At 40.7% G+C, this 22,696-nt stretch overlaps 1 protein-coding gene across 1 annotated transcript; it reads right to left on the bottom strand.

The window, feature by feature from the left end:
* Positions 1 to 399: 399 nt before the first annotated feature.
* LOC144015093 (dynein axonemal heavy chain 12-like) lies at positions 400 to 22,206 on the bottom strand. Its single transcript, XM_077515415.1, has 74 exons — positions 22,110 to 22,206; positions 21,646 to 21,713; positions 21,425 to 21,551; positions 21,297 to 21,323; positions 21,015 to 21,204; positions 20,850 to 20,919; positions 20,610 to 20,768; positions 20,339 to 20,534; positions 20,001 to 20,189; positions 19,755 to 19,908; positions 19,577 to 19,668; positions 19,320 to 19,498; positions 19,099 to 19,234; positions 18,827 to 18,952; positions 18,613 to 18,747; positions 17,731 to 17,924; positions 17,407 to 17,644; positions 17,133 to 17,318; positions 16,853 to 17,053; positions 16,542 to 16,736; positions 16,330 to 16,451; positions 16,094 to 16,229; positions 15,861 to 16,007; positions 15,076 to 15,195; positions 14,726 to 14,882; positions 14,459 to 14,631; positions 14,215 to 14,367; positions 13,898 to 14,137; positions 13,482 to 13,727; positions 13,277 to 13,396; positions 13,062 to 13,171; positions 12,749 to 12,932; positions 12,529 to 12,669; positions 12,271 to 12,354; positions 11,940 to 12,128; positions 11,707 to 11,826; positions 11,393 to 11,581; positions 11,150 to 11,301; positions 10,936 to 11,074; positions 10,695 to 10,861; positions 10,347 to 10,602; positions 9,950 to 10,246; positions 9,617 to 9,795; positions 9,320 to 9,512; positions 9,063 to 9,224; positions 8,165 to 8,359; positions 7,817 to 7,950; positions 7,587 to 7,749; positions 7,135 to 7,215; positions 6,878 to 7,054; positions 6,672 to 6,803; positions 6,477 to 6,566; positions 6,254 to 6,394; positions 5,936 to 6,177; positions 5,659 to 5,806; positions 5,421 to 5,566; positions 5,046 to 5,260; positions 4,761 to 4,953; positions 4,488 to 4,680; positions 4,229 to 4,401; positions 3,923 to 4,063; positions 3,692 to 3,850; positions 3,284 to 3,579; positions 2,953 to 3,206; positions 2,720 to 2,860; positions 2,494 to 2,631; positions 2,188 to 2,421; positions 1,917 to 2,105; positions 1,624 to 1,727; positions 1,345 to 1,549; positions 1,141 to 1,278; positions 944 to 1,035; positions 779 to 846; positions 400 to 667 (listed from the first exon to the last, which is right to left on the bottom strand). The coding sequence occupies exons 1-74, from the start codon at positions 22,134 to 22,136 to the stop codon at positions 477 to 479; spliced, it is 11,838 nt and encodes a 3,945-aa protein (XP_077371541.1). The 5' UTR covers positions 22,137 to 22,206; the 3' UTR covers positions 400 to 476.
* Between the last annotated feature and the right edge of the window lie 490 nt (positions 22,207 to 22,696).

The raw sequence follows: 22,696 nt of genomic DNA, 5'->3' as shown, positions 1-22,696 counted from the left end.
TGCATCATAAATCATCTTTCCACTTTGAAATGAATGGAAATGCCATTAGTGTGTCCCCCTTCCCACATAGCAAAAAACACAAATAAAATTTTTTTTTTTAATTTTTTTTAAAATATGATACATAAAATACTCTACAGTATTGTATGCAATTAAAAAAATAAATGTAATTAAAAAAAACATACAGTAAACATTAACATAGAATGTAGATAATTGAAAGGCCCGTAAACATGTATTAAACACTGTAAAAAATAAATAAATAATAATAATAATAATAATATATATATATATATGTATATATATATATATATATATATATATATATATATATATATATATATATACACACACATACATACATACATATACATATATATATGCTGCTAATCAAGCCCTATGCAAAACCAAAGCCAAATTACTAAATATCTTGTCCTTGTCATATGATTGGAACAAATAATCCATATTGGCCTGTGACACTCTCAGTCATCAAGCTGACATAGTAGCGCCACACCACGCTTGATCCAATGCTGAGGGCGCTTGGCGGTGGGCAACAACATCGGAACGACAAAATTGGTGGAGTGACCCGTTGTAGAGAGAGTGCCCCTCCTCTCGCTGGTCTTGTAGAGAGGAGAAACGTAGCGACCATCAGATTCATCCGGGATGTCTTTTGCTGGACAGTGGGGAAAGAGAAGCAACTATGACAACATGGACATGAAGAAGAAGAAAAAACACAAGGGGTTGTGCTGCTAAGTGTACCTAAAGCATCTAAATGCATACGTACTGGGTTTTATCCAGATAATGGGCATCGTGTCAAATAGGATTTTGGGATACTGCTCCACTAAAACTCCTCTGATGATAGAAACACAATTGGATTTTGAAGGTTACTTTTTTTTGGCCAACTTGCACTTCAAATCATGATCATTGTAAAAGACCCTTCTGTGATCACCTTTCTTTGTCCCAGCGAGCTCCATCAAGAAACAACCCATTAATGTAGACACCATCTTCTGGAGGCGTGGCCGACTGATCAATTGGTAGAACCTGAAGGATCAAATCACAACATCACACATGGAATGGCTCAAAGAAGTCTTTGATGAGCATTTATGCTCATAACATAACTGACTGTTGGAAAAAAAGTGTGTTGACCTCAAAATCAAAGCCCAACAGGTCAATTGGAACATTGTATTTCCTGGCATAGTTCTGCGTGGCTCCCGTTAGGAAGGCCTGGGTGAAGAAGAATCCCGACAGCCAGAACACACTGGGCTTACCGGAGTTGAACCACTCCTACGGGCACACAGAATTCATGTGAAGTGGACAGGACATCCTCATGTCGAGACAGTTGTGACTCACCTGCAAAAACCTGAGCCTTGTTAGAAAGTCATTAATGTAGCTGCCCAGGGGCTTGAGGCTCGGGTACGAGCGCTTGGCCCATTGCTCTGGAACCTTGCCCACTGCCAAACTATTTGCAATTCCCTCCAGCTCTGCATCCATCACCACTAAACCCTTGAGGGCCTTTAGCAGGTTCTGAAGACTCACACGGATGGTACTACAAAGCCTAAGAAGAAAAAACAGGTCAGATGAGGTGGTTGACTTGACAGCAAATTCTATGCAATGTGTGTTAGTCCATACGTGTTGTAGCGCTCCATTTCTTGGACAAGCACAGTGTTCATACTCTCCTTGTAGAGCACCGGGTACTTCATGAGCGATACTTCGATGTCAAAATTATTTGGAAGCTGATGACATTAAGTAAATTCCATGACTTATGTAATATTGTATGACATAGTCTACATCAAGTCAAGTCTACATCATTCACTTAAAAAAATGTTTCACAACAAGATGCGCCTCAACTCAATTTATCAATGGCAAACCAATACTACACTTTGAAATGGGCAAATGAAAATATATGATCCGATCCATCATACCTTAGTGAGGATGTCATTGGCTATGTCGTACAGTGCATTGTCACTCCCTGAACTACCCCCTCCCTTAGAGCCTCCTCCCTGGGTTAGAAGCAGCGAATCAAACAACACCTTGGTCTGCTGCAGGTCCTTCGAAATGTCCACGTTTTCGTGCATCCCAAATATTTCTGGGTGCTGGGTGAGTGGAAGCTCCTGGTACGTCACAAAAGTATTGTTACGCTGTTGAAAATCTCACAAACCAATTACTGCCCACATGTATGATATAATGATGTACCTTGATAAACCGAAGGTAGTCATCATAGGAAGATTTAGGGGGGGCAACATATTCACCGCTAGGTGAGAAAGGATAAGAAGGTTTATCCACAACATCTCTGTTGTAGAAGTCGGCCAACATGGTGTTCAGGAGGCGCCGATCCCAGTTGTCAGTTACGCGGCCCCCATAGTTGCACTCTCCGGTCAAGTAAGTTATGGCCTCGAAGGGCACCTCCTCGTATTGATTGATAAACAACTACAGATAAAGACAGATGATATGCCTTAGGATGCATGTGATGGGAGCAATTTTGTGAGTGGGAGCGATTACCTGGAGCTGTCTGATACTTATGTGAAGGTCAGTCTCATTGAAGCCATATGGAATATTCCAGCCGAGTGGGCCAAACTTCCTTCTCTCCTGAACAAGCGCATGGAAGAAGCACAGGCCATACAGGAGCTTTTCCCAGACCTAAGAGCCAATACAGTAGAATTGATGTAAGAACTAAATCTGTATGTACTCCAGTGTGGTCAACTCATATCAGCACCCTGTGACTCACCAGTTCTTTATTTGTGCAGTTATTGAAGAAGTTTTGGTCACAAACAGGATCTGACATGTACGACTGCAGTATGTTTAGTCGCAGTCCTGTCGGGGGCTCATTTGTCATTTTCACTCCATTCTGCAGGAGGGTTACTGGAAACTGGTTTCAGAGAGCAGGCAGCTTCAGGGCCGAACTCGATAAAGCCAAACTGTTGTACAGATTGGCATACAGAGCATCACGTTGCACTTTACCTTGGGCGAAGGGTAGCTCGTGAGCCAAAGTCGGAAGTCTTCGTGGCATGTTGCGGGACTGAAGTCCTCACAGATCTTCTCCAGCGTGGACATCCAGGACACAGCCAGATGACAATTCTGCAAACACACCCATGTCCCATTCTGCATGGCGGTGGATATCATTTTGGTAGCAATGGGTCCTTGGCCCTGCCCCAGAGAAATGGACTGGAAATTGTTCCCTCCCATGTCCTTGTCAGTTGCAAACTTCAGTAAACCTGTGAAGCGTTAATGTGTCATGAATCCTTGAGTGTCAGAACTACATGAAGTTTCAGAAGTCAAGTGCAGAACCTACTGGCCATGGGATCAGCACCGGGAGAAAGCACAAACACCAGCGGGATGGTGGCGTTGGAGTCATTGTAGCTCTTGCTTAGGTCAAAGGGAGGAGGCTGAACAAAATTTTTCCCTATCTTAGCTATGACATAATTGTTCACAGCTGGCACAATCTTGTCAGGCCTGAGACAGCGGACAATGATCATCTTCTGCAGTTCATTGAGTTTATCATCCCAGGGTGAGGGTAAAGGAACACTGCTCGGCTCTTTGCTGTCAAAAATAGGCTTGAAAAGTTCTGGGGTTGCAATGAAAGTGTCTCTGTGGAATAAACACAATTAAGGTGAAACCGTTCAAAAAATGTTGAATAATATTCTTACTCAAAGGCAATAGAATTGGGAACAATTAAATAAACCGTGAATCATTTTCTCACTTCACTCCTTTTAAGCCAGGAAGCTCATTGGCTCTACAAATCTCATCCCAGCTCTTATCTTGGAGCCAGCTGGGATCAGGATTAGCAAGCGTGTTCTGCAGGCCCACACCTCCCGTCATCAAGAAGATCAAGTCAGTGTACTCAATCTCACCTTTTTCCCTGATGGAAATGTCAGCATTTGTTTTATTGGCACCAGGCAGAAGAATGAACCAAATGGTTTGTGACACTCACAGAAGCAGATTGCAGCAGAGTATGAAGGAGAAGAGAAGTTTATCCTTCTCAAACAGAGAGCGACAGACATTGCAGAACAGGTTATAGGTGAAGTAGTCCACAAGGTACATGACCCTCTTTTCCAGAATCTTGGACTTTTTACTACATAAAAACAGGACAGGTTTTTCAGTGCAGCACACTCCAATTGCTTGACATGTAAGCATTGTGAAATTTGAGCATTAGCTGGCAAGAGAAAAAGGCTCATAAGTGTGATCAGTATGATCCCATTGCACTCATCACCGAGTAAAGATTGTGTGCATAACTTACCTGTCTTGGATCGAGTTTATGTAGAGGTTGACAAACCAGCTGAGAGAGTATTGATACATTGGGTCGATGTTGGTCAGGTCAGCAATGGTGAAGAACAGGACAGACGAGTGCTTGGCAATAGATCTGTAACATTCTCGAGACTCGGCTATCATGATCTCAGTCTCCTCTGCAATCTGGAGAATGCATTGAGACATTGCAGTCAAAGAATACAATCATCACATCAGCAACATGGATCGTTTATGTTGAGCCTTGCACTTGCCTTTTGTTTCTTTGTAATCTCATTGGACATGATCTTTGCAGAGTCTAGGACTTGAATGGCGCTCTCATCCTCCAGAATATTTCCCTCCGAGGATGAAAGTGTTTCAAGGATCTTGTCCTCAGTTTCCTTTAGCTGCCTGTTATTTGCCGCTGACTGTAAGATGAGTGCATTTCTTTCCTCTTCAAGCTCTGGCCTGCAAAGCAGACGTAGAAGAGGAAAGCTTGAATGAAGAGACCAAAGATTTGAGTGAAGGTTCAGTCAAATATGTCGTACCTTTCCTTGGCAACCACAATCCCCAGCAGCTGGTCCTCTAAGCCCTCTGGGGTGATCATGAAATTGAGCAAAGACACTTTGGTGGCCAGTTCTGGGAGATAATGAGGGTTCCTCAGCTTTGTGGTGATGTAGAAACGGAATTCTCGGGAGTACTCAATCACGCTCTCCCCCAGTTTTATACATTCCACGCCACCTAGGTGAAATAAGCATGACGACAGTTATCATTTTGACATGAAGTTCTCAATCCCGGGTGGCATTTTTGCCAGAATGCCCCATATTTGGCACCTTGTTTGAAGGTTTGCTTGAGGAGAAGAGGTTCCAGAGAGGGGTCCAGTTCTTCTCCTACATTTTCAAGCAGCAAGGGGCTTCCAAATTGAAGACAGTTTTCCAAAGTTCTCATGTAGTCATCATCCGTTAATTTGATAATGTGCAGCTTGTTCTCTTTCTCCGAATTCTTCACCCACTTGTTGGCCTGACCTTGAGGGTCAATCATCAGGGGCCTGAAAGAGCAGAGAAACACGAGGACAGTCCAGAGACTGAACGATTAACTGTTTCACAATACCATAACGGCAGAGAAATTATATTTGTACTCTGGACGGAAGGTAGCGGTGGTGCTGAATGCAGCCATTTAATTGCCGTAGTCTGTTTGAAGCTTCTCACCATCGACGTGAATTACTAGTAATGACACCATTGTCAATCGAGAACGAATCAGTGGGAAGGCCGGCGATGTTCCATGCCCTAATCTTAATGGGATCGCCCAGGGTCTTACTTAGAGAGAAGTCATCTGATGATGGAATGCTTTTAGACTAGAGACATAAAGTAAAATGAGAAACATGCATACATGTTAGAAATGGAAGAGAAAGACTTTGTGTGCCAACAAAGGAATTCGAAGACTTACTTGACACAATTTGATCCACTGAGTGGTGCAATCCTGTCTGAAGTTAGCAGTGAAAGCACCCAGGTAGGCCATGACACCAGCAGAGATAAGGACATCTCCAGTAAGATTGTCGTATGTGTTCTGCAGATCTTCAGCCGCCTTGGACCATCTGAGGAAAACCATGTTTACTTAATGGCATGCTGTCATGCAATTCTTCTTTAAAAAAAAAAAAAAATATATATATATATATATATATATATATATATATATATATATATATATATGTATAATTTGTCACCTTGTTTTCTCCCCACCCAGACCACCAATAAGTTTCTCAGCTCTCTCCAACTTCTGTTGACACAAATCCCTCTGGGCTTCTAGCGTGGCCTTCTCCTCTGCCTTCTCCGCAGATATTCTTTGCAGGTCAGCTAAACGGTCCATAACCTCCTTTAGTTGGGCTCTCTTCTCTGATAGTGTGGCCATGGCAGAAGCCAGAGTTGCCTGAGCTTCTGCTTGTTTGGCCTTTTTGGGAGCCACGATCTAAAAACACAGAGGTGAGTATACCTGGAAGCACAAGTGAAATTCATTGTTATGCGCAAAAGAAACAAAGCCACACCTTCACCACCCTGTCATAGGACTCCATTGCTTTGATCCACTTGCAAAGACCCTCTGCTGCTGAGGAGGCTTTTGCCACCTTAGCAGGGCTGAAGTCAGGATTAGTCATGTAGGTAGCACGGATTTTTTGCATTGATTCCTCCTGTAACAAAGAAAGTGGAAAAATAATTTGAAGTTTTCTTCTTAATGCATTGAGAATCACGATTTACAGTGTAGATACTCACAGGAATATTGTCCTTGTCGTATTCTTTAAGATCCTTCAAGAAGTTCATGTCACCTAACAGTTTCTTACTTGGACCCCAGTAGTCCAAAACCTGGGAAATTAAGAAGAAATCAAAGTAAATGTCATGTTGCCATGCAAATGCTGCTTTTGCCACGTAATGCTATTTTTCTTTCTATCATCTTTTAAAAGAGCAAACCTTTTTCCCAGACCCAGCAGGATCTGCAATCTTATCTGGAGGCAATCCTTTCATTACACACACAGCTGACATCACCAGCTTTACTCCACCAGGAGGGTTCTTCATGGATTTTACAACGGTGATGTCAGCAGGCTGCAATAACGAAGGTCTGAGGGTCAGTTAAAAGGTCATATGCAAGGCTAACGTTGGCTGAGGAATGTTCTCACCTTTAAGGTATTCAAAGCTGAGGTTGCTTCCTCCAGGGCAGGGATGGCCTCAGCCAATTCACTATCACACTCATCTTTTAGAGCTTGGGCCTCGGCAGCTTGAACAGCTGTGGCCTCCTCTTCAATACTCACAAGTTTACTCGTTGCTTCCACTTCCACAGACTCCACTGCAATTACCTGCCATCACAGTAGGCTTTGCCAATTTTTTCGATTGTTCTAACATGCAATTTTGATTTTTTACTGCTCTATGTCGCTACCTTCATCATTTTTTCATTTTCTATCTGTGCCAATTCCAGTTTGGGCTGCAAGTCAACCAGCTCCAGTTTCATCTCACCAACCTTCAGGGACATAATGTTAAAGGGGGGCACATCAAACGAAACCAACATTATAATAGTCTGTATGCAAATTGAGTCTAGTGAGTGCCCTCTCACCTGTAAGACATAAATACTGTTAGTGCTGTCAAAGTTAAAGCGTTAACTAAATAATTAATCACAAAAAATTATCGCATTAATCATTGTATTACCGCAGATTAATCACACTATTAATTTTGACGATCAGTGGTTTAGTGAGTCACACCTCTCTGAAAGTTGACTGCATTATTTTGTTTGTGAGTGAATGAGTTAACGCTTTGACAGCACAAAAACCATTACATATTTAAAAAGAGAAGAAAAAAAAAGAGAATCAAATCAAATTGTAACATACTGTATACCTGAGATTCAGCAAAGGCTAGTTTTTCCAGACCGTTGGTATATCTCCTCTTTGCCTTCATGACAGCATCTCTTTTCATTGTGAGGAGCTGACTGAAAGCTGCCATGAGCTCCAGATAGGATGTGGGTGTAACATAATTATGGCGACCTAGCTCAGAGAGGAATCTGCAAAGGATACAAAAGTGTATACAAGAGCTGATACTCTCATTTTTAGTGGTTTAGTGAGTCACACCTCTCTGAAAGTTGACTGGCAGAGGTGTGAAATGTTTTGCAGATCGGTATAACCTCCTTCCTCTCATTTTCTTTCATCTCCAGCGGCTGCAGGAAAGAGTTGGCTACCCGCTCAAGGGCCTCCTCCGGCCAAGGCTGTCAGGGTGCAGATAAAAAAAAAAATGAATAAGCTTTTAATACTAGCATAAAACCCCCTATTTCTCCAATCAGGAAAAATGTTACCCAACTAATTATCGACTATCTTTCACATTCAAAAATCTAGAGAGAGAGACAGAGACATAATCCTTTGTGTACCTGGACTTTTATGTGCATACATCAGCAAAAAATTTAATTGATAATTATTTCGTACCTGAAACCAGTTAATTGTGCAACAGTTAATAAGAGATGGAAACTGGCGCAGGCGATTACGAAAGGCTTCGCCAATAGGACTGAAGGCCACAACGATGTGCAGGTTTTGCTTGCAGCGTGCCACAAAGTAGTTGAACAGAGTTAAAGAACTCAACTCTACACTCTTGTTTTTCGCTTGGGCAATAGGACGCACTGTCTGGAAATGAGAAGACAATGAGATTAGATGTGGAACTCAGAACAGTGTGGAACTCCATACTTGTGATGGTCTAACAGGATAAAAATCATTTAGTTGAGTTGAGGGCAAAAAACACCACCTCACAACACACAGTAATACATACAGTGCTATTACGATTACTATATTATACATTATGATTTTCTATTCTGCTATTATTTTGTAGGGAGCCCCTAAATTGACATGGGAGAGAAAAAAAAACAACTTTGTTGTCCGGACGAGAAACTTTCTCGTCTGGACGAGAAAGAGAAACTTTCTCGTCCGGACAAGAAACATATTTATTTTTTTTCTCCCATGTCACTTTAGGGGCTCCGTAATTTGGCCCTATGTGTAAAAAAATAAATGAATAAAAAATATATATCGATCATTAGTTAACTGTGAGTCATTACAAAGTAATTTCAAAAGCTTTGGAACTCCAGCAAATCTTAGTCAGAGCTTTTGTCCACAAATCAAGAAAGTTAATAACAATGGTGAACCTTCCCAGCAAAGTTTCGGCAACCTAAATTACTCCAAGTGTGCAGTGCCAACTCATCCAGGAGGTCACAAAAAAAGAACATATAAAGAACTGCATGCCTCACTGGCCTTAGTTAAGGCGAGTGTCCATGACTACTTAAACGTAAGAACAGATTACAAATGCACAGTGCAAGTACTAATTTTCATGTCGTACCTCAATGATATCCTGTTTCTCATCCATAGCAAACATATTAGGCACCTCTCCTGTGTTCAGGACACTGTTTACATCTTCAAGAAAAGCCTCATCTTTGATCTGACTATCAGTGAGCAAAAAAACAATTCTTTGACCCTTCACACCTGCATCCCTGAGCAGCTTCTGTAATGTCATGTTAGAATGTGTTACATCCCACTCGGAGACCAAATTTCTTTACACTCATGATGTGTGCAGATGACAACAAGCACAATGCTCACCTTGAGGTCATCTCTCCACTCAACCATGCCGTAGCTCTTTGAGATCTCAGGCTGGAAAAGGTTCATCTGGGCAATGAACGTTGCCAAACGAGTGATGGATTGGCGCCCGCTGCCTCCCACTCCTACTAGGAGGGCGTTTCCTCCTGGCTGCTTCAACACACGGCTTATACGGGACAGGTGCTCCAAAACATAGCTACATCAGACAAAATTTCTTTCAAACTCCCTGTAGTTTCCGTGTTAACACTATTTAGGTGTGCATTTATCAAAAGAAAACGTTTTTCATAAGAAAATACTTACCGGAAGATGACGAGATACATGCGGCTCTTGTTCATCTGGTTGTATTCAACAAGACATGATTCCACCACCTCAGCAAAGCTTTCTACAGAAGGCACCTCGGCATACAAGCGATCCTCAATGTCGAGGTCGGGTTGCATGTAGTCGCCAAACAGTAGAGTCTGCATGTCTTGCTCAACCAACTGACAAATAGGAACATACCAAATTAAAACTGTTTCCAACCTTAAATTTCATTTTTGAAACACATTTTGATCACAGGCATCATAAATAGACAGGTCTGAGCAACCTACATCTAAATCCACAATCAGTTCAGCAAAAAAACAAAAGCCAACGTACTTTAGGGCCTTGTCTCAGGTGATCAAACACCTGTTTAAAGGCTTCATTGAAGTGATCTTTGAGGATCTTCGTCATCAGTTGATAGAACCACGCTCGGTCCTTGTCATCCACCAGACGGTCGTAAAAGACGCGGAAGACCTCGTGGACAAACAAGCGAATCATAGTGCGTTTGTTCTCCAGGGATTTGCTCTTCACAAGCAGGCATCCTTGTATAACACGTGAGAAGTCTCGCAGGTTAAAAGTGTAATGAGACTTTGCTGGTGTTGGAAGCAAGTTCTCCATGGCTTGCTTGTAGACCTTTGGATAGACATCAGGAAAACACAAGTATTGGAAAAACGGGTGCTAGTTGACAGGAATGTAAGTGTATTGGTCCTATCCGGAGATTCGGAGGACTCACTTCCATGGTTGCTGTCACCGTTTGGCTGCCGATAGTAAAATATTCCGGTGGAAATTCATTGTTCTTGAGATAGAACGCCACCATAATGGAGAAGATGCGAACCATGGTCTCATCACTGAAAGAATTGATGCCAAAAATGTTGAAGTGGCGTAGGAAGCGAGATGTCACAGCATTCCTCCCCCCACCAGGAGGGCCCATGGCAGTAATGATCTGGATGTCAACTAATTTGATGCCGGAAGTATCCTTCAGGTCATACCTGACAGAAAATCATGGGTTAGTCAAGCAGTGCATTTTGTCCTCTTCTATTCAATGTCCTTTGTTTGGTGTTGAGGTGGCAATGGCTCATACCACTTCTTGTGATCCATAAACTGTCGAAGAAGCTCCACGGGAGGCTGAGCTCCAAACTGTTCCAGTGCTGGCATATTCACATCATCGATGAATATGAGGTATTTCTTACCCATTGGAGGACCAAATACACCTTTCCGTCTCTTATCTAATTTGGCCATGATGATGTTCTACAAAACAGAGTAAACAATGAGGCCAGTCAAAGATGCAAGATCATTCATATTCATCAGTGGTTCCACCTGACCTGTGTTTGGTTGGCAGTGGTGCGAGCTGAGAAATTAATTGAAAGTGGCAAAAAGAGGTCTTTGTCCAGACCGTTCATCAACTTTTCCATTACATACGCTGACTTTCCAGTGCCAGTAGGGCCAGCCAACAGCAAAGGCCTGCGCAGAGAAAGCGATATTGAAACAATTAACACAATTGGACAAATTAATATGTCTGTGACAAAACATACTCACATTCCATAGGTGATGCAAATGTCCATTAGGAAGGTGTAGCGAACTGAGTCAATGGTGGGAACAATGATGTCCTGTACTTTGGTGTTTTTATCCCCGAGGTTGACATTTTTGATGGCATCGTTCCAGTGAACCCATTTGCCTTTTCCTTTAAACTGAACAAGATATTAGATTAGACTGCACAAGAGTGATGATAAATTTATAAAGATTTAAAAGTCAAAAGCTTCCGAATGATGGAAATGGTACCTCATAGAAATAGTCATACACCAGGCCTTTCTCATCCACTGGGCAATCCCATTTGCCCACAATATCAGGAACTGGATGATCTGCAGATTTCCCACCCTCTGTATCCCTGATGAATTCACTAAATCTCTCCTTGCTCTTTGAATCACAACTGCCACCCACAGACCAAACTAGGGCGAAGGAAAAGGCTGCCTGCAATATCAAATTAGACAACCAGTGAAAATGTCAAAAGAAATATATGTAGACCAAAAATGCCCTTCATGCCATTTTTAGTCGAGTTTATAACCAATATTATGACAAATCATAAATATTTATACCATGATCCAGGTGCGAATAGTTTTATCACTTGTCTCCGTCTCGAGTGGTTCCATTAGCAGCATCTCAAACAGTCTACACAAGGACACAGAAGTGTTCCAGTTGGTTGTGGGCACAACTTCCTGTCAACAAAAAGTAATGGAATGACAACATTCATGTTTGCTCTAAATTGCTAATAAGTGCTTTGTTCTTTGCATCTTGGTTAGTCCATGGTTGGGTCTTGGGTGATACTTACTCTACAGTGTTTCCGCACTATCCTGAAGGCAGGTGGCACCAGCCAGTGAAAGAGTTCTAGCAGCAGATTGCTATGGTCAGGATTTTTCAAAACCTCAGGGAGTGTGTTCATCCAGGAGAGCACTAAAGGCTCCCAGCCCAATTGAGATGGTTCCATGTAGATCATACCACATCGACTGACTGTTGCAGGCTGCCATGGGAAAGACATTTTCAAAGCTCACCATCGTTACATCAATCTTGGCATTGAGTGCTAGTTCCCATTGGATAGTTCGTTATAGCAATGTTATACTGTATAGCAAAACACTTTTAGCAGTTAGTCACTCTAAACTTACAGAGGCCTGTGAGAGATCCATTGCTTCAAAAATTAGACTCATCTGATTGGACATTTGGATAATTTCTCCACTCATTAGGCACAACTGTGATGTGAATAGGAACAACAGCGATGGTAGTAATAAATCACAATATAAAACACATATTATATATATATATATATATATATATATATATATATATATATATATATATATATATATATATATATATATATATATATATATATATATATATATATATATATATACTGTATGTACCTTTTTGTTGTCATCCAGCACAGTATTCATACTTTCAATCCACAATGTATCTATAGGACCATCAAAGACTACCCATTTACGGTCTGGTGTTTCGGCCGATGCATATTCACGAAAAGTGTTGGCTACAATACCATCTGTCCACTAAGGCAAAGAAAAAAGAAGCAGACAATAAGATCTATGAGATGATTTGGGCTTTAAAAACATGGATCCAAGGTCCCACCTCATGAGAAACAAGGTCAAACTGTCCAAAAAGCTGTCCCATGGTGATCGCCTTTGGATTCAATGTCCTGAAGATGACCTTTTCTTCCTCTCCATAGCCTTTTTCATTCATCAGAATCAGTGTGTCAGCAAGAACATGGAGCACTTTGGTCTTCCCTGAAAATGACTCTCCCACCAGCATGAACCTGAAGTATAACGGTAATACTTGTAATGTCTTGTTGATCCAAGTTATGGGAAATACAGTCCTTTCTAGCCCAAAATATGTAACAAAACACATCAAAGTGAGGCAATCTGGAATTTGAAAAGTTGCATACCCATGCCGAACTATCATCATCTCATATGTCTGGATCATCTTTTCTACGAAGATCTGTGTTGACTGTACATTGTGCTTTTCACAGCACTCAATTGCAGCTTCCAAAAATAACTGCCAAAGATATGATTGCATGTAATATACTGTACCATCTAGCATGAATCTGCATGCATGTGGAGATCTGAAGCAATAGATAAGTATGACATTGGGATAAATTACCTCATAGTCAGCCTCAGGAAGGGAGATGCCAGGGAACAAATCGCTGGTGATTCCATTGAACAGTGGAATATCATGCGAAAGAAACTTAGGCTCGTTCACATCTTTTATAGATCTCAGAAGCTAAACGTTAACACAGAAAACCACTATTAATAAATAGAACAAAGGTGTTTAAACAAAATAGAAAACAAAAGCTCAGCACAAATACCAGTATGTCCTCATTTTCGTCTGGATATTTGAGCTTGAGGTTTCCGGCAGCCACAAGTACAGCTTTGACAGCCCTCATGCCGTAATCGTAATGGAACTGGGAGGAAAGCTGCTCTGAACACAGCCTGTAAGTCATTGCAATCTTGACTGACAGAGGCTTGGCATTGAGGAATCCATATGAATAGAGCGAGATCTCTGCTATCAAAGCATAGTTGGGGACCATCATGGTGACTGTTCGAAACAACACCTAAGGAACATAAAAGAACACCACGTTAAGCTAAATAGAAAAATGCAAGTTGTGATCAAGTTACGTTTATTTATTTGACAGTCACATGATACTAATTCCAAATACACATTTTCTAACACATAATTTGTGATAAAATAGCCTATGTGTATTAACTGATTAAGTGAGAAGACCTTCAAGTTGTCAGGGAGTTCAGAGCGGCCTGCGTAACCAGGATTCATTGTGATGGACACAAAGCAGTTGGGGTTGAGTTTGAGCATGGTTCCTTCAAAGTCAAAGTACTCCAAGTCCATCTCAATAGCCCTCTGGATGCAAAGGACTTGCTGGGCCACTACGGACAAGACCTCAAGCTCGATACGGTTGAATTCATCAAAGCAAGCCCACGCTCCAGAAGAAGCCAAACCTTTGAAAAACTGAGAATATCCAGAAGAAAACAAAGAGCTTTGTTAGAAGCAGAAACCATAAATCGGCTATGACGTTTGTCTGTTACTTTGCCCATAGCAAGATAATCCAGCCCATCGGAACAGTTGAAGACCACACATTGGACAGCTAACGCTTTAGCTAAATCCTTGGTTGTTTCTGTCTTTCCCGTTCCAGCTGGACCCTCGGGTGCCCCACCCAAATGAAGGTAAAATGCACCAATCTGTAAAAGCATAAACATTATTTCATATTGAAATAGAATCATTGATTTAAAAAATCACAGATACCAATGTCAATCAGTGTGTTATGTATACCAGAGTTCTGTAGCATCTGTCAGTCAGTGGGGTGATGACCAGACGGAAAGAATTCCCCAGGTACTCATAGGCATACTTAACATCACAGTTAATAATGCGAACTCGAACATTGTTGTTGTTCCAATAGTAACGCAGCTGGGCTAGCCATCGGAAATCGTTTTCACTTGCTACACCTATAAACACAAATGCATGAAAATACACTTGTATCTTATTCCTTACAGAGGAGTTGATAAACAGTGTAACAGTATAGTTTGTGCCATGAGGTACCATGCTCAATTAGCTCCATAACCACATCCCTGGCATGGACATCAATTGTCACAAGTGCTCCCAAAGTAATTCGTGTTTGTTTGGGTAGTTTCCCCCTCACCAGCCCCACAATGTCGGTCAGTTGTTTCTGGAGTTGCTGGTAGTAGTTTTTCACACCCTGTTGAGGCCATCAAAGGCACAATTTTCATTGGAGTTTTCTTTTCAATAATGAGATGTCATGTCACATAAGATGAAAAAGACTATTTAAATGTGGTCACATTACTCTTTAATTAAACATGTTGATTTTAAACAGTGCGCTCATTCATCTCCAGAATTCTTTAGTGAAAATAAAAAGGATAACTAAATCTTACTTCGGTCCCTCCCCTGATGGCTTCATGCACCTCTAAGGTCCAGAACATTTGTGAGGTGCATATCACCACCTGCCCAGGCCACTCCTTCACCCACTGGTTCCGAACGGTTTCAGCATAGGCCTGTCGAAACAACCATTCTACTTGATACGTACGGTATCGATACTAGACCAAAGGAAAAAAAAAATGGACGGATACATGCAATATAAATTCACATGTATAACAGAGGTTATGGTGTTCCACAGGATTCATTTCTGGGGCCTCTGCTGTTTTCATTGTGTCTTCTGAGTCTGGGTTCCTTAAGAAAACAGTGGTGGTGTTTCTTAGTGCTCTCTACATATAGTTTATTTGAGTGATGGGAGTCAGCAATTCTAGTCCAGCACAACGAGCTATCTAGCAAAACTAAAGGAACATTTCCTTAAACTGCACGGCGATGGGGAATACTAGAACACAATGCTTTCTGAATTTAAGGTGAAGAGAAACAGATTTGATGAAAAGGCTACCCTCCCTGTTCATTTTGTTCACTAGTAAACCCTATAGCCTACCTATGTCGAATTTGAAAAGAATCATTTTATTTTTTAACAAAGAAGGGTTTGGTGAAGTGCATAGGAATCTTCAACAAGGTTAAGAACCACTGGTTTAATTCTATTCATGAAAAATAGGACCCAAAAACTAATGTTTTGGGCTTATAATTTAGTGGAGCAAATAGCCTTTTCATGCACACAGTGGACTTCCTTGCATTAAAAAAAAATCTGACACATAATCTACAGTATTTTTAGTTATCTCACCGATTGAGAGCGATCCACTACATCTCTGACACTGCGAATCATCAAGTCTTCCACTTGTACCAGCCACTTCTCTACTGCTCCTTGGGCCTCCGATGTGGATATGAGTTGGATTAGAGCAACACGCTCCCCTTCACTGCTGTACATGGCCTGAGTTAAAAAGAGAAACAGCAACTGAAATCTACCAACCAAATCGGCTACTGCCATGCAGCAAGTGCACTTGTTTAAATGCCTACCTGGATATCAAGATTTGGTAGAAAGTCTAGCTTGGCAATGCCCTCAAAGCACTTCCTCAAGTGGGGCTGTACACGCAGTGGATCCTTAGTCTCAGAAAGAATTTCCAGCATTTCATCATTGGACAAAAAGAAGAACCTGAGTGACACAGCAATTCAACAATTATCAACACTTGGCATTGATGTATGGGATTAGAAAAACTGTACAATTGATAGAAAACTGATTTTGCTTTCTTCACCTTGGGAAAAAGAGACGCTTTTTCTCCAGATAATCATTCAGGCCTTTCATGATGACGTCCAGGTGGTCGTTGGACTCTATTAGTTTCTCTAGTAGGCCAGGCATTGAGGTTGCCTCCAGAAGCTGGTAGAAGGCAATTTCATGATCACTGTCATCCACAGACAACAAGCTATTGACAGACAGGATACAGTGAAATCACATGTAAATGGCTACCTTTGAGTCCTTAACACAGTGCCTCATGACTTCCTTCCAGGTTTTGTCAACAATTTGGAAGAGTCGTCCTTCTTCTGGAATCTGCTGCATGATGTCGGCAGAGCAAAATATGGGCTCAAGGTAAAGCCATTGTGCCTGCACCTTCAACCACTCATCAATGGTTTCCTGGATACGGAGAAGACTCTCCTCCCAAACCTAATCAACCAAACAGAGATCATTATCTTCTGGGAAAAAGACATTCACAATATTGCTGTGAGCCAAATAAATCACTGTACATCTAGTCATTATGCTCATGCAACCCTGAAACTAACCCTTATCTCATTTTCAAGGGGCTTTATGAACGGTGAGTTCCTCATTGTCTGAGTTTTCACAATCTGGTCATCAAGCAATGCCTGAATTTCATCTAAAGCAGTCAGAATGGACACGCCAGTGTCTCTGTAAGGCTGATGCTGAAGAGAAACACCATCCCAAACAGTAACCATGTTTTTCATGGCTTTCTCCATAGAAAACTCCTGTAACATACAAATAAGAGGATCTGTATATTAGTTAAAGTGTTACTTATTCCTTTGAAATCTTAATAGGAGCACTTACTTTACTGGCAGCAGCACTAATTGATTCAAACTCATCCAGGTATGGATCTAAGTCTTGTTTGAGAACTTTGCGTAGTGTTGTACCAGAGTCAGGAGTGAGGTCATACCCAACAATCTCTGACATCTGCTTCCAATGGCGATCTCTGATGCCCGGATTACACAGAACGGTCAGTAAAGGAGTATGTTCCTGTCAACAGAAACACAACGGTTTATTAGAGTTAGCAAAAATCACCATGGGATCTTAGTGCATCAGTTTTAGAGCTGATGTTCCCTACCTTGAACTCTTTGACCTGTTCTAGTACAGTGGAACACAAGACAATTGTAGGACTCTCCACTTCTTCTTCACCACGTCGTCGTCTGGTTGTTCCTCCCGTAATCTTCTTGGTAGCCTGTTCAGTCTTGCTCTTTCTCTGCTGAAAATATTTTAGCGTCTTGAAAATCTCCCTGTAGAACTCATCCACTTTCCCTTCCATTCCTTCACCATCTAGTTCCAGGAAAGAACCATCCATCCAACTGTTCATAGAGAAGATAGAGAATGCTTTTATGGTAATGTTATATCTTACATCACATTCTCAAAATACATACAACTGAAATCAAACCTGCTATGTGAGCGCTGCCACCGCAGGATAAACGAAAACAATTTTTGAAATGGCTCAATATTCTGTCTGATGACCTCAACTTCTGGGTAAAATGACTGGTCCCATTCATGAAAGGTTTCATCTTTGTGTATGTCTTCAATTGCCTCCTCAGCCTCCTGGAGAAGCGTCTGAACTGTTTTGACATCTCCCATATACTGTACAAAACAAAAATAAAAGATTTTAAGTTTCAAGTACACTCCCCAAATTCCCCCTCCCCCCACACACACACACCCAAATACCTCAAAAATAATTGTTGATGTCATTTTTGTTCTAAACCTAGGTAAGATTATTCTAACTCGATTATTTGACTGCTGCAACATGCTTCCATTGTTTCTGCTCAATGTGCTGACTAGAAATTGGAGAGATATTTGTCATATTTGTCAATTTCTCAAATCCTATACAGTATATTAATTTCAATATATATCAATGCATATACTGGGGGTTGCAACTAGCATTGGTAGTTTATTCTTGTTACTTAAATGTTTGTTTATCTTTCTTAGATGGGGTCTTTGATAAGCCCGTAATGGGTTTCTACCATTTTTTGTCTTTTTTTTTTTTTTTTTGCTGCCATATTTGTATTATTATATTGTATTGTGTAAACAAACAAACAAACAAATGTAGGTATACAGTTGAAATTGGTGACATATAATATAATTAATGTATTTTTTCTGTTTTTTTTTCCCTGTTTCTTTTGGTTTTCTGTATGATATTGTGTGTTGCCTCTATTCCACAAGTGTGTGCTCAAATAGGGTTCTGCTTCTCATTTTTCCATGCTTCTCATCGTGTGAGAAGATTCAGTAACTATTGTTATGGTTCTTTGAGAGTACAAATGATTCACTGTACCTGCTGCATCATATCAAGCTCAGAGCAGTGAGGGAACTCATCAACCCTTCGTTGCAGCTTGGCCAGATGGACCGTGACCCTTTCTCTTTTAGCAAGCATCTCCTTCTCCCCTTTACTCTTTGCCTCCTGGAAAACCTAAAACATATATATCCATACCATGAGCATACATGAAAAGAAAACTACCTTGAAACACATTGACAGACAGGAGCATTACCTCATCGCTGAGTTCAAACACCTCTAGGATTTTCAATGGCCACTTAAAGACAGTTGAATTTAGTTCGAGGTCTTCTGGTTCAAATATGTGGACATCTAGAAGATAGCTCAGTCTGCTGTAGGCTTTCTGCCATATCGTAGGAGCAAAAACATGAGATCGTAATGTCATGGTCGTCATGGTCCTTTTGTGATCATTAAAACAGTTTGAGTACACAAGTTTGACCAACAACAGAACAACAACATGCAAGAAATAAGTACATCTATAAATTGTACCTTTATTCTTTCATGGAGAAGTGCAATTCCCTTTGACTTGGTCAATTCAATATATGCAATCATCTGTGCCATTTCATCTGTAGTCACGGGTACGTTCAAAGCAGTTTCTTGGATGGTTTCAAAATCTGAGATTATCCTTTCAATAGAAACCAAACAATTCCATGCAGTAAAAGAGTCCTGTTCACTATGAAGTGACACATTTCAATAAGAATGAGACTTACTGTAAATTTTGCTGAGTGTGTTTTGCTTTCATGTTACTAATAAGTATTTCAGCACATGTTTTTGCTTTTTTAGACAGTCCCTGGTTCAGATCCTCACAATACAATTCCACCATTGGAAAGTGAACTTTTGCTGGGAGGTTGCCAAGCTTCCTTGACAAGTCACGAAACTCTTCCACTTGCTGGAAAGCAGTCAGATCGCACACAACAGTCATCAGCAAGCAGTGGTCCAGTACAATTGTGTGGTCGTGCATTCTGACCTTAATATATTCAGCAAATGAGTGACTTTCTTCCACAAAGGTTTCAACGCGTGTCTGAGCAGTTCCATCGACTAACCAGTCATAGTTGTCAACTACAAAATTATATAGTATGTTAGAAAAGCACGGACTAAAATAATTAGGTGGATGATGAAATAATTTGAGATTATGTTTCCATCACCGTAATTTTGAAAGTATCGATCAGGTTCTTCTAGATGCTTGCGCACAGTTGCCGTGACTGTGAAATGAGCCCAAGCAAGCGTGTGATCAGGGGCCTTGGCATCCACAAACGCAGATGTGGATTCTGCCAGCCATGACTGAACCGTCTGGACTTTCTATGGATCAAAACCACCTCTAAATATACTTCAATATGCAGATTGGGACGGAGGGATTTGGCACAAAATGATCTATTACACGTTTTTTTCACCTGCAGTGTATTTGTAATGGCGTTAAGAATTTCAAAAACGTCTGCTTCAAGTTCCAGTAAGGTGGGGTATATTCCCATCTTTTCATCATGAAATGTCAGGGTCATATGAAAGATGGGTAAGAAGTGGTAGTTGTCCGGATGGAACGGGTAGACGAACCCCTCCACACTCCTCTGAAGCAGGTTTTTCAACTGGGAATTAATTGGAAAGGACAAATAAGATCAAAATTTGTCATGAAGGAGAAAACACCCGTGTTAATGAATTAAATGAAAATGGAAATCTGAAGACAAAAATAACTAAAAAGACTCATGTTGGATTATGTACGACGGCAGAACTCTACCTGATTGGAGATGAGGGTGCAGGCGCAGTCAAAGAAGGAATCCATGACATCTTCTTGAACTGAACCCAGTGTTTTTGGACTTGTTAATAAATTGATGACTTTCGGGAACCAGGTATTCATGATGTGTTCTTCTGCTGTCTCACATTCTACAGCCAGGTCTTTATTCAACTCCTTGCCATCAACAGGTCCCAAAGCCCTGAACAGTAATAATGTCCAACTTTGTCCAACAGCACGAGTACTTGCTTATTTGAGGTTCTTTGAATTTACATACCTATATCCTCTAAGATCCACCAAGGCCATTGAAGAAAAGGTGGCTTGTCCAATTTCCAAAATAGTTTGCATGATGGGATGTAAAATGTGCAAATTTGCCTTCATCAGCTTCCGGTTTGTGACAAAGCGCTCATGTCGTGTTTTGGAAAATTCAAGAATACTACAAAAGAAAATCAATTTTACAAAGCTGATGACTGTTCATTCATTGAAGACAAATCATTTGTGGCCATAAAACACTCACTCGGGTGGTAGAGATGTCTGCTTTTCCGGAGGAGGTTCTTCAGATTCTGGATCCTTCAGGAATGTGTCAACTTAAATGAATTCATGTAGTGTTTTCAGAACATGTAGAAGTACAGCACACACATCCACACACACACACACACGCTCACTGCTAATTGTCAGATACCTGTATGTTTAATGATAACATCATGGAAGTTGTCGCTGACTTCTGTAAGGAGCTGATTCAGGAGTTTGTTTTTCTGAGGGCTGTCTTTAAGTTGAGGGGGGATTGAACCGTCGATGGTGTCCAACCACTCCTGCGGGATTGGAATGACTGGGCGGCTTTCTATGCACTGCCTCAAGAATATGTAGTTCATCTGCATACAAGGAAATAGGTGAATCATTTTTATTTTTTTAATGAATTCATAATACGCCACAACTGGAATTCACTTTCAAAAAGTCAACTCACCCTGTGCTTCCGAGCCTCACTTTGCATCTGAGAGGCAAATGTTAAAACATAACACATTGTATTGCTTTAATATAGTGAATGATTTGTGACAGTTGTGATAACATTGGTTTGTAAGATTATTGTCTTACACTTGGAGGGAATTGAGGCTCTGGTGATGGGCTGCGCACAACTCGCCCCCTCTCTTTGCTCTGTTTGTAAGCTTCCACTGCTTGGGACACAGCCATAGAGCTGGCACTTTGCAGGAAGCCAATTGGCCTGCAATTTGAGTGACAGTCTGAGTGTAACGCATGCTAGGATTACTTTAGATATGACTGAATAGTGAATACTGATGATTGAGCAGAAAACATACATTGGTAAATGGAGTCGCTGTTGTTGCACTTTCCTCCATCGTCGCTCCAGAATTGTATTGTGAGATGGCTGCTTATTGACATGGATACATTTACATTGTAGTAAATTAAGTGAAAGTCATAAAAAAAAAGTGTACTTTGCACTTTCTACTTTATTTTACAACAATAATAAACATATCAGCCTAATCATCTTATTATACTGTGTTACAATAACTGGCCTGTACTCATATACATTTGGCGTGCACTACTAAAAAAAACAAAAAACAAAAAAAACAACAACTTTATTGCAGTGAAAGTATCACACTTGTTCTTAACATTTACTAATATTAACTGAACCTGTGAGAATTCTTCCCACGTTGTCTGTAAAAGTATATAACAAGTATACCACAGTAGGCTACATTAATATGATATGTACAACAACAACAACAAATTGTCGTCAAACTAATGACGTTACAAATAAACTCACCACTCGGTCACCCTCCTCAGTTTCCATTTTTCTGGCACTGTCTTTCTGTGTGCACAGAAAAATAAAAAGCGCTCATACAGAAAGCACTCTTTAGAAACTTGACACTAAACTTGACTGGTGGAGCGTAACGCAACTGATGACGGCGATGTTTACGAAACAATTTCGAGTGAACGTTGACGACAGGCATACTAAAGACTCGCGTCTGTGTAAAGATACGCCACGTGACCGCGTTGTTGACGTCAGGCGTCTACATCGACATCTTCCTCAAATAAGTTGTAATAATAATAATAATAATAATAATAACAAAAAGTACTGTACAGTACTTTCCTGTCAGAATTTATCTAGCAAGTCTTTGTTTCCCACACAAACCACAGCCTCTTACTAGAGGCTAACAGGATGGAAACAATTGTGCTTATTTTTTATTTGGTCATAAATAAATAAATACGAGAATAACGATAAATAAATAGAAAGCTCGATAAATAAATAAAAAAACTTTTTTTCCTTTTTAATTATTATTTCTATTATTATTTTAAACTTCCGCATGCTAAATGTTTTAAAGTTTGTTGAATAACGTCTTAAGATTGTTA

This window comes from Festucalex cinctus, chromosome 2 (assembly GCF_051991245.1).
Source record: "Festucalex cinctus isolate MCC-2025b chromosome 2, RoL_Fcin_1.0, whole genome shotgun sequence".
NCBI lineage: Eukaryota > Metazoa > Chordata > Actinopteri > Syngnathiformes > Syngnathidae > Festucalex > Festucalex cinctus.
Note: the sequence above shows the minus strand (reverse complement) of the source record. Positions and strands in the feature narration are given on the sequence as shown.

What these genes read in the sequence shown, in the direction of transcription:
- LOC144015093 (XM_077515415.1), bottom strand. Translation starts at nt 22,136, where the DNA reads ATGGAAACTGAGGAGGGTGACCGAGTG. An exon ending in CCACTGCCAACCAAACACAG is followed by an intron (nt 10,862 to 10,935) that starts GTCAGGTGGAAC and finishes TCTGTTTTGTAG; the next exon opens with AACATCATCATGGCCAAATT. An exon ending in ATAAACTCGATCCAAGACAG is followed by an intron (nt 4,064 to 4,228) that starts GTAAGTTATGCA and finishes GTTTTTATGTAG; the next exon opens with TAAAAAGTCCAAGATTCTGG.